Here is a 17,920-nt window from a genome sequence, read left to right as displayed (position 1 = left end):
CACTTGGTCACTGAAGCTGGAATAAAGGAAAACAGCTTTCTTTAGTGATTCTAAGAAGCAAGGCTTAGGCTTCCCTAGGTAACATGACAGCTGTGTCCAGCCTAGGTCACGCCTCCTAAACTTCAAATAGAGGACATTTGGTCTGTTTTTGCCATATCCCTTACAACACTTGAGCCTAGCATGCTGTCTAAGTGAAGTCAAGAATGCCATACATCAATGGTATGTCCATTAGGAGAACTTCAAGGCAGAAACAAAACAAAAATGCCTCCTTAAACACCAGCAGGACAGGACACGGACGTGCCAGCCAAGTTCTGGTTCCTCCAGCTTGAAGAGAACGGGGAAATGCAGCTGGCAATACCTTCTGGACTGCCACCTGCAGACAGGTTACGGGGTGGGAAGTCCAACAGAAACAACTTTACCTGCCCTTCTAGAGTGTAGCCTGACACGAGCCAGACTGCTAACATTCAACATACAGTTCCCAACCGGCCACTCTGCAAACATAGCCGCATCAGCATTTTATCACTCATATTAAATCATAAAATTGCAAAGTTAGAGGCTGAGGAGATGATGGCTCAGTGGGTTAAGAGCACTTAATGCTCTTCCAGAGGACATGGGTTCAATTCCCAGCACCCACATGGTGGCCTACGACCTTCTATAACTCCAGTTCCAGAGCATCCAACTTCTTCGGTCTGGTGGGGCAGCAGACATGCACATGGTATACAGATATATATGCAGGCAAAATACTCATACTGTTAAATAAAAATACATCTGAAATATATTAATTCTTCCATCAATATTCCATAAATATCATTAACAGATCTCAAAAGACTCTATGAGAGAGATCATTTCAATCATTACAGAACGTTTAATTTGAAAGTATTTCAGTATTTGAGCTTCATAGTTAGTATGACCTTGAGACAGCAACACAGACATCACACAGAGGGATGTCACAAGAGAGAAAGCACAAGAGAGAAAGAGGGAACCCAAATGCCCTCTCTGGCCTCTGCAGGCACCACATGACTGTGGTGTACATATATACACATGAGCAAAACACTCACACACACAGAAAAACATAAATAAATATTAAAACAAAAGATCCAGGCTTGACTACAGTGCCTGTTACACCCCTTCCGGGCGGATGAGTGAACATGTAAGCTTTATTTTTAATTGTTTTACATGTGTTTGCTTGTTTGGGAGGATGCACACCGTGACTTGCTTTTAGAGCTCAGGGGACAGCCTGTGTAAGGTGGCTCTCTCCTGCTACCCTGTGACTGGATTCTGCAGACAGACTAAGGTCATTGAGCATGGCAGCATGTCCACTCAACACTATGCCACCTCACTGTCCAAACTGGAAGACTCTGAGAACTCAACGTTCAGCCAGCTTAGCTGAAAAGGCAAGCTTTCCATTCAAAGGCCTCTCTTCAGGACATGATAAGACAGACAGGAACAAAAGCTCTTGCATGAACTGCCATGAATACACACATATATACTCAAGAGCATACACTGTACACACACACACACACACACACACACACACACACACACACACACACACATAAATGAATAAATAAATAAATAAATAAATAAATAAATAAATAAATGTATGTAAATCAATCAAGCAGGCCAGAGGCCCATATTCACAGTATAAGGAGCACGGCTCCAGAAACTACACCATCATCTAGAAGACATTCTGACAATATTTAATACATGACTACATTTTTTTCTTTAAAAGTTCAGAAGTTCCTACCTCCTAATTTTAAGTTCCAATTGTTCAATCAATAGAATAGATAACAGTCAACAAAGTTCCCAGAGGTCCAAAAGTCTCTACTCCTAGCTTCATGATTCTGACATGAGAATTCGGAATTCTTTCCAAAGAGAACTAGAGTAAGGGCCTCTGCAGGAACAATGCACTTCCTGAGTTCAGAGCTCACTGTGAGGGGTGCTCTGATAGCCAGTGACTACACTTACACAAATTGCAAATGTGATCCTGACCTTCCTCCAGAAACGTGAATTGCACCATCTAGTTGTCCTTAAATAAATTATATGGGAGTTTAAAAGATAAAAGTGGAGAAAAACTAAGGTCTTTCAGTATATAAAAAAAAGTAGTTTTCCCATAATTTCCCATTCATGTTCTTGGTCACATTTTACTTGTTAATAAAAGAAACTCATGGGCAAATTCAGTGAGTTTGCATTAAGAATTTATAATCTATTTTCTGAGACTAATACAAATCATCACACTCTCAATCCTTTATAAAGCACCATAAACCTTTCCCCCTCCTCCTCTCATGTGAGGTCTCAAACTGCAGTAGTGTGTAAGAAAACTACACCTTCTTGAATTATTTCAACAGTGGGAGTTTCACAGAAACCACCGAGAGGCAAATTCCTCTGACTGGTGCAGAAGCAATGATGGAAACGGAGCACCAATTCTGACCTTTCGGCCTGTCATTTTACTAATGAACAATTGTGACACAGATGTTTTGTCTATAAGCAACTATAATTCTGAACTATGAAAAACAGTGACCAATAACCTCGCCAGAAAGATCCTGGCTCACATTCTCACGCAATGGAAAGGGGTTCATTAAAGCAAAGCAAGGGATAACCTAATGCATTTACCAAGCAGTAGAAAATGTACTTGGTAAAGATATAACGAGTGTGAATAACGCAGACCTGCCAAGTGAGCAGCACACTGATTAAACTTTGGGACACACTCTCCATCCTAATGACAGTCACATTTTAGAGACGACCACACTCTATACTGCAAGATCCTCACTATTGTCTGGACTCTGATAGCTCTCTAAATGCATGCATATTCAAGGTTTTTATGTGCTTCAAAGGCCGGAAAAACCTGCCAAGCATTATACAAGCTTTTAGAGTGTGCATACAAATAGAGAAGGTTGCATTAGTTGGACATTCTTCCCCTGGTGATTAACAGTTACCACTGTGCTTAGCACGGACTAAATCCCACATGCTAATGATTCAGAACCCAATTTTTCTCATTCAGTCCTACTCCCTACAGGAGTGATAGTCGTTTACCATGTCTGTCAGTGTCAGCGGAAGCTTTGAAAACTACAGAGCAGCACGCAAACAGAAGGTCAGAGGATGAGGTAAGAAGCGACCATTAATTGTAGAGCTAAGTGTCTGCAGCCGCACAGAAAAGAAAGCTTGCAGCAGGAGCTCAGCAAGATCAACCGCTTCTCCTAATTTTCCCTTATGTCCGCCCTGCAGATGGCTTTACCTTACCTCTTTATTTTATCCATTCTGTCCGCTTTCTATACTTCCTCCTGTTTACTCATCTACACTTCTAATGTCCAGTTTTAAATTTCCTCTACACTGACTCTAGTTTTTATTATGTTTTTTTTCAGAGAATAATGGTTCACACTGAGCTCTTTCTTAGCAGCTCCATAATATCATTTGAGCAGGTCATCTTTCGCTTAAGTTAACACATATGTGGTAATATTAGAATAAATTTTTCCTGTGCACTTTTGTGAAGTCACTTAACAGTAAAGAAATTTAACGTGATGTTCAAAATACTATATAGTTTTTTAACACTGACTGTGAGTGCCAATTGGGAACATCTAGAGTTACTAGCAGTGATAGCCAACAACAGCTGTGGGCAAGGCAGCAGTGAGGATAAGAGGCAGCATCACTGGGCTGGGCTAAGCCTCAGCTGGTCCACAATGGCGCTTTCGCTGGCTTACATTCGCAGTAGAAACGTTAGAGTTTAAAGCCAGGGTTCATCCTGCAAACTGACATAAACAATTCCAAGCACATCTACCATTGAAAGTTCAACCGAAAGTTGAAACTCAGTTTCTCTAGGGAGAGAAATAAATCTTAAAATACTATTAAATGTTTTTGACAGATAAGAAAGACACATTGAGGAATAATAACACAGTTGCTATAAAGTTCCTGGAAAGACTAGATCCACTTCAGCGTCAACTCCAATGAGGATATTCGAGCCACTTCTGAAGTCATCCCCAGCCCCCTTTAGGCTACCTAGATTTCTGGCCGTGCCTCAGACTGCAGATGAACTGCTCGGGTTCTTTAAGAGAAACTCCTCCCCTATCCCATCCAACACCACAGCTCTCTAAACTGAGGAATAGCCTGCTTCCTTCTTTCTGCCTATATAATGCATCACAGAAAGGGAGCTTGTTTCTATAGGATGACAGAATGCCCTCCTCCTAGGAAAACTGCTTGGGGGCAGAGGGATGAAAGGAAGTAAAATTATAGGTGAGCATGATACTCTACTCTCCATTTACATTTTTTTAAAAAAATTAGAAAACTCAGCATCAGATACTAAAACAAATATTAAAAGCTAAAGCCAAGTGAGGTACTGGGCAAAGGCATTTGGAGGCCCCCCTGGCATCTTTCTGTTTCCTGGGGAATTAAAGAGTGCTTAGCAGGGATGCCCCAGAATGAATGCAGTCTGCTCTTTTCTATAGCAGGATTCGCAGAACTTGGGCTAGCCCCAGAAGTCTCCTACTGGGATGGCCGAAAGACAACACAAGCAGTCAATAATACAGACGGAAAATGTCACAGCAGCATTTCACGAGAGATAGATAAAGAAAATATATTTGCCTGCATAGACCTACAAAGAGAGGTTACTCACAGAGATTACTGTAGCTCCAGCAGTTACCCATTGATCATAGAAAATGCCCAGTTCATCAGTGAAACGCTTGAGAAAAGTTAACGAGAAAAGAAGCAAGCTAAGGCAAAATGTGCTGTTCTAGTCAACTGGAAGCAAATTAGTTTCAAATTTCCTGGAGGCCCCTCTTGCCCTGCACTGCACACGGTGAGGTAAATGGAAGCACTTTGAGCACTTGGAACCAGAGCTGAGCCGAGCCCAGGAACTGCCGCCTCAGCCCCTCACAAAGGCAGAGCAGCCCGCTCTCCTGCTGCGCTCGGCCTCAGTTGCTCTCTACCGCGGTAGCTTACCGAAGACAGCCACTGAAGGGCTTTTCTATAATTGTCAAAACTACTTCCAAGGAGATAACTGAGGTGCCGGGAGTTAGCTTTAATGTAACCATTCCCCCAGTGCAGCAGCAGGAAGCCGGCAGAGGCTCGGAGAGGATTGTACCATCCTGGGTGACATCAGAGGTGGGGCTGTCATCCTAGTATTATGCAGCATTTTCTCTGATGCTGGAATGACACACACGAACCGAGATGGGCCGGTTCCCTTTAAAAGCATTTAATTCTCACGCTGTTCCGACGGAAGAGGCAAATGCGAAAACACTGCCCAAAAGCTGCTTCCATAACATCAATCCGAAGCTGACAGTCCTCATCTCACTTGTAAGTGCCGCTGCCACACAGACATTTTACAGATGATCATATTACTGTTCCTGTGATAAACTGATGTTTAATGGGTAATTGATTGTAATTGAAAATGTCCCATGAAAATTGAGATTCAGCGATGTTGAGATCCAGTTTTAAAAGCAATGGGATAAACTTTCACATCACTAAACAGTACTTTGAGTGCATGCAATACTTTTCAAGCAACCTCAGTAAAAGTACTCATTTCATAAATAATAACATGAAATCAGCACATGGTGAATAACATAACACTGACTCTTGGCCTTGATATAAATATTAAAAATAATTTTATCTTGGGCTGAGAGTGTCCATCTGTGCTAGAGCACTTACCTATCCCTGGGTTTGATTCCCCAGCAATGGAAAAAATAAAAATTAAGTAACTCATCTTCAGCATCATTAATATTCCAATCGGCATGAGAAACACATGCACTTCAAAAAAGTTCTTTGCATTTCATAGACTCAGTGAGCAGCAACCAACTAGGTGCCAGAAAATGTAATCACTTCAATTCAGAATGTCCATTTTTTTATAAATATTATAATTAGATTAGAAAATGTATAGTAATATGCTAGACACTGCCCTAAGCAGTTTCCTTTTGTGAATCCATCTATTACCCAGAAGCCTCTAAAATACTTACTATGATTAACCCATTTTATAGATGAGACTACGAAAATACGAAAGAGGTACGAGTCCTATCAGATCAGATGAGTAAAGCGGGAACCACTGGAGGGAACACAGACACAGTCGCTATGGCCTTAAAGTTTACTCTGCACACCACCAAGACACACTTCCCAGAAGTCTGCACGCCAAAGAAAGAATTCTGAAAGAAATGTTCATGGCTTGAGACTACAGCGAACCAAGTAGGCCCATCTCTCGAGAGGTCTAATTCATACACAGGGGGACAAAGGTCAGACCGTGTACCTAGGAACAGCAGACTTGGTGACAGAAAGGAGGCAAAAAGTTCAGCTCGACAGCTGACAGCATGTCCAACTTGGGAACAGCCTTAAAATCTCCCAGCTTTTGTTTCTTAACCTCCAAGCTATGGGTGTTTAGCTTCTTGACTAGCATAATGCTGGGGTGAAGGCAGGATCTGGACTTGTAATCTAGACGTCATTACCTTCCAACTGTGTCACTTTCTAACCTTCCTAGTCCTGGGCTTCTTCATTCAAAACCATACAAACAATAATTCTAAGGATTAAATAAAGTATGCAAACAAATAAACCACTCAGGTGATAAATAACGATAAAGTTCAAAAATAATTATTGTAACTTTATTACCAATAACTACCATTGCTTGGTGTAGGGGTAGGTTTTAAATAGCCCAGGATGGTCATAAACTCCTGATCCTCCTGCCTCAGTCCCCTGAGTGCTGAGTACTCTCTATGCCACCATAACTAGCTTATTTTATTTAAACTGGTTCTTCCCTTTCCAAAACTCTAAGAAAAGCTGCTAGGATTGGGGGCAGAGGGATGATTGGAAAGGCAGAAAGGACAATTTCTGTTGGCTTCATCTACATATTAACCAATTCACAAATCACCAGTTTCCAATAAGATGCAATCTAAAATTGGCAGCAGCCTTCCAAGATTCCTTACAATCGGAAAGCATAGGCTAGACAGTCTGGCTATCTGCTTTCTCAAGCATGGGCTAGAGAAGAGGGCACTGGAATCGAAACAGTCATCCTGAATGGCAAGCATTCCAACAGCTGGGGAGGCAAAATGAAAAGAACCCTATACCCACCAAAGACTCTCACACCCTACTAAATTCTGTAATAAACAGAAAAAACTCTTAAGTTCTTTCCCTCTAGTTTTCTAACAGATGTGACTTACACGATCTTAACAGATAAGCAATAAGGACGAACTTTGTGCACAGTTTCAGTGACTGGTTACAAACCAGTACTTGGCTTGTGTTGAAAGTCTCTCAGAGGGGCTGGAGAGATGGCTCAGTGGTTAAGAGCACTGTCTGCTCTTCCAGAGGTTCTGAGTTCAATTCCCAGCAACCACATGGTGGCTCACAACCATCTATAATCAGGTCTCTTATAATCAGAAGGTGCCCTCTTCTGGCCTGCCGGTGCATATATGCAGACAGAAAGCTGTATGATGTATACATAATAAATAAATAAATGTTAAAAAAAAAAGTCTCTCAGGATACATCCTTTCTGAGGCAAGTCTAACTGCAACTACAGAACAGATGAAAATGTCGTTCCGAGAACTTTAGGTCCCTTTCGTAGGATTCCTATTACATTTGACTTCCTGCCCTCTGGCCGTCAACAAAATGCAGCTCATCCGAGGTTACCTCGTTTCCTCTCCTGGCTCTGTTATGAGAGTCTAGCATTGTCCCCACCTCAGATGTCTGGTTGGGCAGGTTCACAGGTACTTCTGAATTGATTAATGATTGACAGCTTTCCTTTTTCCTATGACATAATCGCTTTAGATCCAGTCTTCCCACTCAATAGAAGAGTGAAGTGGACTGAAGCTTAGGAAAGAGGTCTGTCTGGTCTGGACACACAAGGCCATCAGTGTGAAACCATAAATATGGCTAGTGGTATCAATGTATGGACTTGCTATAATGTCATTTCATGATTATAATATACAGTTTCATGGAATAGCTGTCAGTTTTCTTCTTTTCTGAGGAAAGTGCATCACTTTTTCCTGGTTACTAACTGTTTTAATTATACTGAGAAACTATTAAATTTTACACCAAGCCTGGTGTAGCTCCAGAACTCAGGAGACTAGGGGAACATTACTAGTTTGAGGACAGCATGGGCAACGTTGTGAGTTCAGGAGAAGCTTCATCTGTATAACAAAACTTTATCCCCAAGAAAGAAAACTGAATCAGTGAGCACAAAGAACTGTGAAAAGGAGAGGCAATGGCTTACGCAAATCATATCATCAAAGTGAAGGGGCAAAGGCACCCGAGATAACTGAAACATAGTGAAAATACAAACATAACTGTCATTATATAATTATACAAATATAAATAAAACATAACGAAGTAGTTTTGCACAGCCCAGACAAATGACCCCACATGGATGTCTGAGGCAGCACCAGAGCCTCATGAGACACAAGGAAGGAAAGGTCTGCCTTTTGCATGAAGGGTTAACGTGTGCTGCAGACTCACGAGGCCATTTTGAGCACTGTGCCTTATGCTCCATACATGGTTAAGTTGTTTCCCATAATAAATGCTGTTAAACATGCACAGCATCTCACCTCTCACCTCTCACCTCTCATAAGTCTGTCTTCTACAGGGACCACGAGGAGGAAGTCTTGACTTGGGAGAAGGATTCTCACTTTCCTATGGTCTGAAAAGGGGCTGAACAAGTAGGGTAGTTTACTCTCTAAATCTGTTCCCAGTCTTACCTGAAAAGCAGACCCTGACCCAGAGGTCACACACTATGTTCCCTGTCACACATTCAACATGTCAAAACCACGGTGACTGCCTTCTGTGAAAAGCAGCAAGCTCGATCCGGATAAGGAATGCCTAATCCGAATGCATCATTAACATCTGTTGCTTTACTGACAGAGTCTTCCTGTCTCCGTTTCTCATCACCATGACTATAGTTATTTTCTTGAAGTCTCATGCATCCACGCACTTATACTTTTCTAGAGCAGAGTACTGTTTAGAAATTTACAGCTGGGGGGGCTGGGGCTTTAGCTCAGTGGTAGAGCGCTTGCCTAGCAAGCACAAGGCCCTGGTTCGGTCCCCATCTCCGAAAAAAAAAGAAAAAAAAGAAATTTACAGCTGATCTTAACTACAAACCTGACAATCAACACCCTCCGCTGTATTTAATTTCCCCACATCTTTTTTTTTTTTTTTTTGGTTCTTTTTTTCGGAGCTGGGGACCGAACCCAGGGCCTTGCCTCCCCACATCTTTTAATCAGTCATTTTGTATGTGTGTATATGTATGTGCTGAGCATAGAGTCCAAGACAATGTATGCTGAACACACATTCTTCCACTGATTACATCCCCACTCCATACTTTTGATGGCAATGCTGTCACCGGTGTCTAATTGTGTGCCCCCCTTTCCCAAAGCAAAAATAAACAGACATTGGAAACAGACTTCCAGGATACTTATGTTAAATCTGTAATTCTTTAACTCAGGGATCAACACTGTTTCCTTAAAAGATCAGAACTGTAAGGCATACTAGCACAGGCCAAAATCCAAGCACTTAGGAAGCAGGAGGAAGGTTGTCATGAGCCCGACAGGGAATACACAGCAAAACTCTACGTCAAAATAAGTAAATTGACCTTTGTGGTCTCCATAGTAATAACTCTACCAAGGCAGCAGAGCCAGCCATAGGCAACAGTAAATTAACACAAGACCACACACCAATGAAACATTACCTATACAGGCAAAAGAAACTGGCCGGAGGTCCATACATAGTCTGCCAGACCCTGTTTAAGTTTAATATTAAAGATCTTTAGTGACTGGACCATTAACTCTCTTACATAGTCTCCTCTCCTACTGATTTTCCTTCTAGCATTAGAGAGAGAGAGAGAGAGAGAGAGAGAGAGAGAGAGAGAGAGAATATGCCAGGATTAAGAATCCACTCTGTTAAAGAAAGGGAAGGGAATGCTGCTTCTCCATTACTCGACTGTGGAAGACATGCTCACCTCCAGATCTCTACTCAAAGTTATCCCCTTATATCCAACTACACTGTACACCTCTCATCCCCAGATCAAATCCCTCCTCTCACCCAGACCTAATACACATGGCCTGCACCTGAGCCGCTTACGTTTCATGAGTTTATACTATCTTGCTTAGTGGTTCTTATCTCACTGGCCTAGAGTGTCTATGGACTATCCTAGATGAACATAAGAGCATTTTAACATCCAAAGCCTTCCATGAATATACAGGCATGAAACATATTTAACCCTCTTCATATTTATAAAGATTAAAACAAGTAGTCTCTTCCAGGTAATTATATCATTTCTCAAAAAACAAAACAAAACAAAACAAAACAACAACAACAACAAAATAAAATACCCTATGGGCTAATCCTTTTGACCTTCACAGTATAAAGTCTTTCAAAAACAACTGGAATATCACATTTTCATATGAAAGCCTATTTTGTAATTTGATAGTAAACATCTTATAGAAATGATTGATTTAGGGTAACTTTTGGATTTCTAGAACTAGGAAAATATAATCCTTAAACTGCTTTCTGCTACCTAGATATAAGAGAAGTCTCACAGAACAACTTTTTCGATCCTCCTCCCACAGAAAACACACACAAATATTTATGCAAATTTTGCATAAAAGGTCTAGGGGCCTAATCTTTAAAAGGTAAAAAAAAGTCTCAGAGTGTCCCATATTATCTGCTCTTGGCTTGAATTGCTTAAGTTTTCATTTTAATGTTGCTACACTTAAAGAAATTTCATTGTATTAAAAGAATGTGGGGCAAGGGGGTTTTTTTGTTGTTGTTTTGTTTTCTTTTGTTTTTTTTTTATATAACAAACTATTGTACTACAGTATCAAGGAAGGAAGGAAGGAAGGAAGGAAGGAAGGAAGGAAGGAAACGAAACGAAACGAAACGAAACATAAACAAGGTCTGAAGAGATGGTTTAATAGTTATGTACTGACTGCTCTTCCAGAGGATAGGGTTCAACTCTCAGCATCCATGTGGCAGCTAACAAGAATCTGTAACTCTAGTTCCAGATCTGATGATTGTTTCTGCCCTCCGAGGGCAAGCACACACATGGTACTCAGACAGTCATACATGCACGCGAAACATGAAATAAAATAAACACATTTAAAAACTATAATCAATAGGAAAGGGAGAATTTATAGAGAAGAGCAAAGCAATGGAGAGGAGAGGAAGAGGGCAGCCAGTCTGAAGGATCTCTGGTTCCTTCAGTGCTCCTGGGAACACTTTCATGGTCTGTGAAAAGGCACAGCACACGGTTTCTGTGGATTTTAGACATTCCTTTATGGAAAGCCTCCAGGATCACTGGCTTCAAGTCCCAAAACAATAACCCAGACAAAGAAACAAACCAAGAACAGATCATTGTAAATTCCTCAAGTTTAAAATGAAAACTCTAGGTCCAACAGCAAAGTTTGTCTGACCTCCATATGTGCAGTGGTGCATGTACACTTGCACTGACCCATAACACACACACACACACACACACACACACACACACACCACATTCAAGCTTTAACACACAAATAACTTTCAAAACTAAATGCCAACAGCATTAACACATCCTCCAATATAACTAGAAGTGATTACTAACAATGGTCATGATATGTTCATAAAATTTTAGTTCCTTTTCATTCAACCTTCATAAATAAAAGTCAATTTGTTAAATGTTTTGACAAATAGGCTTTTTTTTTCTACTGAACTTGTCACCAAAGAATGAGTACAAGACATCACGAAAAACCCATCACAGCACTCAGGAGGCAGAGGCAGGATGATCTCTGAGTTTGAGACCGGCCTGGTCTACAAAGGAAGTTGAGAACAGTCAAGAATACACGGGTTTCTGAGAATCCCTGTCTCAGAAAAATACATACATACATACATACATACATACATGCATGCATGCATATATACATACACACACACCTTAAGTATACATTATGAATTGGTTAAAAAACAAACCATCTGCAAGATACAAGAAACTGATGGATGTGGGTAAACTGACGGACCTACAGTCAATAATAAACAGTGGATGCAGAATGTAGTTCCTTCTTGGATAACTGGTTCAGTAACAAAAGCAAGCTTGAAGGAAGACAAAATGGCTGACTCTAAAAGGAATGATCAGTGAGACTGAGAGACCAAGTAATGTTCCCTGGAGTGTCCAATCTGCATCACGGCTGTACTTTCCTTATTTTTCTTGACTTGCTCACCTCTCTACCTGCACCCCTCGCAGGCCGCCACCCACACCCTTGCACTCCACTCCCGCTCCATACAATATGGCCACATACCCCCACGTTTCCTGTTGATCTTCACTTCATCTCCAATATTTGTACTATTATTTGAGGGTATGTAATGATCTGGCCATTTATATTCTGTCGCCTTACAGAAGCTGCAGTCTGTTTTTATACAGGATCTTAGCACACAATTAATCTTTCTTTCATTAGACTTGTATCAATCATTTGACATCAAATCACGTACTGTTTCCTATTAAATAGTGTAGGCATAGTTCTGATGCTTGATCTGTCAGTAAAGAAAGCCTTGGGCCAATTGCTGGGCAGAAGGTACAGGCGGGACTTCCAGGTCCTGGGAGGGACACAAGGAAGGAGGACAGAGTTCAACTTGCTTTGGAGAAATAAGAACCAGGCAACCATGTGAGTTCCTACAGGCAGGTGGTCAGGGGAGTTTAGCAACTGAAGTTTAGGGCAGGTGGAAGAGACTAAGGTAAGGAATTGGTAAGGACGTGCTTTCTCCAGGTGGGAGGTAGGTAGCCCAGCAACTGTGCCTGACGGCTAGTTGTGATTAAGCAACTGTGTCTGTGTCTTTTACTGGAGAATTTGAGAGAACCCAGCTGAGGGCTGGTAGTGCAGTCACTTCCCGGAGATGAAGGTGGGTAGAGCATAAAATTACAGGCAACAGAATAGTTCCTAGGATGAATGTGGCCTTCTTGGTGTGTTGTTGTTGTTGTTGATGATGATGATTTGTTTTTTAAAGATTTATTTATTTATTATATGTAAGTACACTGTAGCTGTCTGCAGACACACCAGAAAAGGCCATCAGATCTCATTACAGATGGCTCTGAGCCACCATGTGGTTTTGAACTCAGGGCCTCTGGAAGCTCTTAACCGCTGAGCCATCTCTCCAGCCCTGTGGCCTTGCTTGTTAATTCACTAGCAGCTCCTTATGACCCATGATTTAGCAATGAGGGAGGGATAGGAAGCAGCCCCAAAATACTTGTAGAACTTAATTGAATATGTTGATGATCCTTCTTTTGTTCTTGTTTTCATAACCATTTATCACTTATCTATAAAAATGGATGACATTTTCATACATGCATGGAACACAGTTTGATCATATTTGTCCCCTGCCATCCCTTTAGTCCCCTCCTGGTCCACAGACCCCTTTCTGTTCCCTTCTGCTTTCACCTCTTTTTCTTCTGTGACCCAACACCTTTAAAAGTAGGTGAATAAATAGAAACAGAGACAGTTATCAGTGCCTACACCACTAACGAATCAATCAAAATCCATCCATCAATCAATCTCTCCTCCTCCCTCTCTCTCCCTCCCCCTCTCATATTCCCTCTGTCCCTCTGTCCCTCTGTCCCCTTCCCCCTCCCTCAGCAATCTTGAGTTGCATGTAGACCTTATGGCTGTAATCAGGGATATTGAGAGTTCAAGAGTACATCCTTGCAATGCCCAAATGACTACAACCCTCGAGATTCCGCTCCTTCCTTTGGATATTACACACACACACACACACACACACACACACACACACACACACACACATATATTTCTGCCTCTTCTGTGTTATCACTGAGCCTTAGAGGAGATAATGAAGACTTCCCAGTTAAGGCTGAGAAGTTATTTGTTCTTAATTATGAGTTTAGGCAGAAAGTGCCACCCATTTCAAAAGAGAAGCTATAGTGAGGAAAGCTTTCAGCATCTAATCTATGGACAGAAATACAAATATTTACAAGGCAGTTTGACAACATGTCCATTTACTAAGTTCCCCCTTAGGGCCTGTGACTTCCTCAGCCATGGGCCTTTGATTTCTGGGTTAACAGTCCTAGATGTCAATCCCCTGCTATTTAGAAAGCCACAAATCCAATTAAAAAGTTGTTGTCTACCTCTAACAATCACGTCGTTATTGTGCCTCTGGGCAAATCTTGTCCAGTGGCTGATAGTAGCACTCAGGGTCACAGCTAAGAAAGACTATTGATGACAATTTTCCCCCAGCAAATCGAGGAGCACCTTCCTTCTGGGACCACAAGATCTAGACAAGAGAGAAGCTCCCAGTTCATTCCCAACTTGATTTCTCTGTTTTGAAACCAAGTGTGTGGTGTCTTTGGCAATAGCATCCTAGTATTTGGTTCTAGTGGGTATTAGCAATAACTTGTATCATTTCAGGGGCCTTAGGGGCTTCCCTGATCAGCACCTCCTAGGACGACAGCTCGTCCCTGGCACTGGGATCTGTTTTGGTTTAGGTTTTAGATTTATTTATTTCATGTATATGAGTACCCTATAACCGTCTACAGACTCACCCAGCAGACAGCATCAGATCTCATTACAGATGGTTGTGAGCCACCCTGTGGTTGCTGGGAATTGAACTCAGGACCTCTGGAAGAGCAGTCAGGGCTCTTAACCACTGAGCCATCTCTCCAGCCCTAGTATCTTTATTTAATAACCAACTGGTCCTTCTTTTCTTTTAAACTAGATAGATATAAGAATCCAAACTACATATTTCAGTTCTCAACAAATTTTGAAAAACATGCCACCACATTTAAAAAGTCCCACTTTTCTTTAAACAAAATTTTAAAACAGCATTTCAATGCTTAATTCTATTTATTTTAACTATGATTGACTCAAAGTTTGCCATGGCAGATCTCCCAACGATAGCTAAAAGGCCCGATTTGAAATAATTAACCACCCACCGACGAAACAATAAACGCTAAACCGATTTTTCCTACTCACACACATGTAACGCTTGGAAAACTAAGGCTAGCCTGAACTTTACAATAACCTTAAGACCAGCCTGAATTACACAGCGATGTCAGTCTTAAGTAAGAAAAAGAGATAATTTGTTTGGTTTTGCACTGTGCTACCTCTATCAAATCTCAAGGCTCCATTTTGAACAACAGGAATATTTATGAATAATATACTGCCAAGTCCCTCGTGTGGTAAATTTTATGGCCTGGTCTCACTAATGTCATCAGCTTAATAAATGCTGCCTAGGTACTTCCGTCTCTGAGTAGCACAGGAATAAGAATCAATAACAAAGACAGAGCTTATGTAGTAGTGGGCACAATGAGTGCTAATTCTTGCTTCCTAGTTATTCTGCATTTGTCTTCAAGACACTTCGACTTCAACAGTATTGCAAGTTGAAGCTGTGGCTTACACATCAGGGTCAACGTTTTGCATATTTTTCCTCTCATGACATTATGGTGTCCCTCTGGCAGGAATGTAGGGGTTCTAACTTGGAGTCCTGAAAGCTATACAGGAAAAAGTGGAGAGATGGGTGTTCCAGTTGTAGGGAACTAAGAGCACACAAGACTTTGTTTTCCCTGTTAGTGGCCCTGTCGTCAGCTCTAGAATGCTGATAACTGAAAGAAATCTGTCCTAAATAATCTGGCGCTCTGGCTCTACACACACACTTTCTCTCCCAAAGGAAGAGCAGGAGGAGATGCCACACATACTGCTGTATGGCGGTATCCAGAACGGTTTCGGTTTTCATCTTAACAGAAAAAAGTATGTTCTTTCAGATGATATTTAGTGTAGACGTTCAGTAGGCAAGTCAGTCAGAAGATAGTTCTGGTTCACTGAGGATAGGAGCAGGGACTCCTACTCTATCCTCACTCCCCAACCCTCCAGGAGACGCAAAACCTTGAGATAGAGGATTGTTTTAAGTTGTGCTTCTCTGTGAGGCTGCAGGACTTAGTGAGAAAGCTCAGCTCCTGAACTCACATTTGAATGACCATGCCAACAACCTGACTAAGCTGCTACCACGTGAAGTGAGGTAGTGACTTAGCCAGGGAAGTCTGAGTGACCTTATGTACAAAAGAAGGAGAACCCTATCAGATCCTTCTGATTGCTGAAGAGCACTGTGAAAAGGTACCAGAGAGCCCTTTCCAGGAACTCCACAGCTGTGCATGCTTTAGTCTAATCATGCAGTACATGCAAGTTTGACCTTTGCCTCCTGGATTCCTAGAAGGCATTTTATATCTTTAGAATGGTAAACATGTATATCTGATATAAATGTATAGACATGCAGAATTATAAGATGTATGTCACAGATAAATGTATCAATATGTAGATTATAGGTATGTAGGTATTTAGATATTTAGAATTATAAGATGTGTATCAAGATTAATGAATAGATATGTAGATTACAGATACATAAATATGAATATAAATACAAAGTTATATATACACAAATATGGATATAGACATACAAGTCAGTAGATAATTGGTACAGAGAAATCAGGTTGAACCCCCCCCCAAATTATACACACACACACACATACACACACACACACACACACACACACACTCACACTCTTTCTCTCTCAATCCCCTCGTTCTCTCCCTCCCTCCCTCCCTCCGTTCTGCCCCCAGCCCCCTGATCTCAGATATAACGTGGGTGAAAGCTGCCAGCAGGAAACTGAAGTGGAGCCTGATAACTGGGGATGCGCCAGTAAAAGTAGCACCGACTCTGTCCACCAGAGGGAAGTGCTGTCTAACTATTACAGAGTACTCGGCACGAACAGAAATAAACTCCTTCCTAAAGATCTTCAGGGCAAAGATTGCTCATGTTTGAAGGAAAATCTAAAATGTTTCTATTAAGTCTCTTTAATCAGATTGGAATGTCATCACAAGCTCGCCATCCACTGCACACAAACACTTGGACCTACTGGGCACTTGAGCATGCCTCTGATCAAAGATGATGATCGCAGAAGGAAGGAACTAAAGACTCCTGCTGCTTTCCACTGTTCCCAGGACTGCCTCAGTCCCCACCACAAGCACCATCCTCACCCGTGTTCTGTTGTGGAAGTTGGAGGGAAGCAGTGATCAGTGGCTGCTGGGACCCTACTGCCCCAACAAATTTCAGGCCATTTTATGATGGCCCTACTTAAATATCTCCCTACCACTATATAAATAAATGGATAAGAACTGCTGTAAATGGCAGGAGTGATGGTGCATGCCTTGAACCCAAACACTTGGGAAGCAGAGCCAGGGATATCTGTGTGTTTAGAGCAGCCTGGTCTACATAACCAGTACCAGATTACCAGGGTGCACAGGGGGACCTGTCTGAAAAACAAAACAAAACAAAACAAAAAAAAAAAAAAAAACACCACTCCAAGCTTACAGCAAATATACCCAACATTTTACCTTGAAAGAGATGGTTACCGTCCTGTACTAATGAGAAAGGCAGAAGTAGGCTGTCACGGTATCAGTGGCCAGGGTGCTTTAGATTATATTCCTAGTCTTTAAAGGAGGCAGCAAACATCTCACAACTAATTTAACAGTCTATTACTAAAAAAATTTTGGCTCAATCCAAGGAGATAAACTGCCTTAAATATCTAACCAAAACTATAAAACTACTAGAAAAAGGCATAAGAAAAATAGCTTCTTGATACCAATAGAGGCTATTTATTTATTTTTCTCTGTGCAAAAAGTTATTTTGGTTATGATTTTGGTGTGAAACAGGAAAAACACAGGCAAGAAAAAAGGCTGCTAAGAAATGAGCAAGGGCCTTCCTAAGAGACACAGAGACAAGTCACTGATAATCCAATCCCAAATAGCCAGCCCGCCCTACATACACACATACCCCACAACCACCACCACCACCACGAGGGGGGAAGGAGGAAACAAGCGAGCTCAGCCCATTGCATTTCTATATACATATGTGTAGGTACACATATGTATAATGCAACAATACTAATTAAAAGAAAAGAGGTCATGAAACTGAAAGGGAATTGGAG

The 17,920-nt window shown here is 41.4% G+C and overlaps 1 protein-coding gene across 21 annotated transcripts in view; it reads right to left on the bottom strand.

The window, feature by feature from the left end:
• Psd3 (pleckstrin and Sec7 domain containing 3) overlaps positions 1-17,920 on the bottom strand; it is a 563,941-nt gene that overhangs the window by 300,836 nt on the left and 245,185 nt on the right. Inside the window, exon 1 of one of the 21 annotated variants that reach the window (XM_039094959.2) lies at positions 4,933-5,071. The exons of 18 other annotated variants lie outside the window; for them this stretch is intronic. Coding sequence is in view for 2 of the 3 variants with exons in the window: in XM_063275394.1 (XP_063131464.1) it covers positions 4,607-4,637 (31 nt within the window). In the remaining variant the exon portion in view is untranslated. Of the gene's footprint in view, positions 1-4,606; positions 5,072-17,920 lie in introns of those variants that run through there. 2 more of the 21 variants (XM_063275394.1, XM_039094954.2) reach the window with 2 other exon arrangements.

Source organism: Rattus norvegicus, chromosome 16 (assembly GCF_036323735.1).
Source record: "Rattus norvegicus strain BN/NHsdMcwi chromosome 16, GRCr8, whole genome shotgun sequence".
NCBI lineage: Eukaryota > Metazoa > Chordata > Mammalia > Rodentia > Muridae > Rattus > Rattus norvegicus.
Note: the sequence above shows the minus strand (reverse complement) of the source record. Positions and strands in the feature narration are given on the sequence as shown.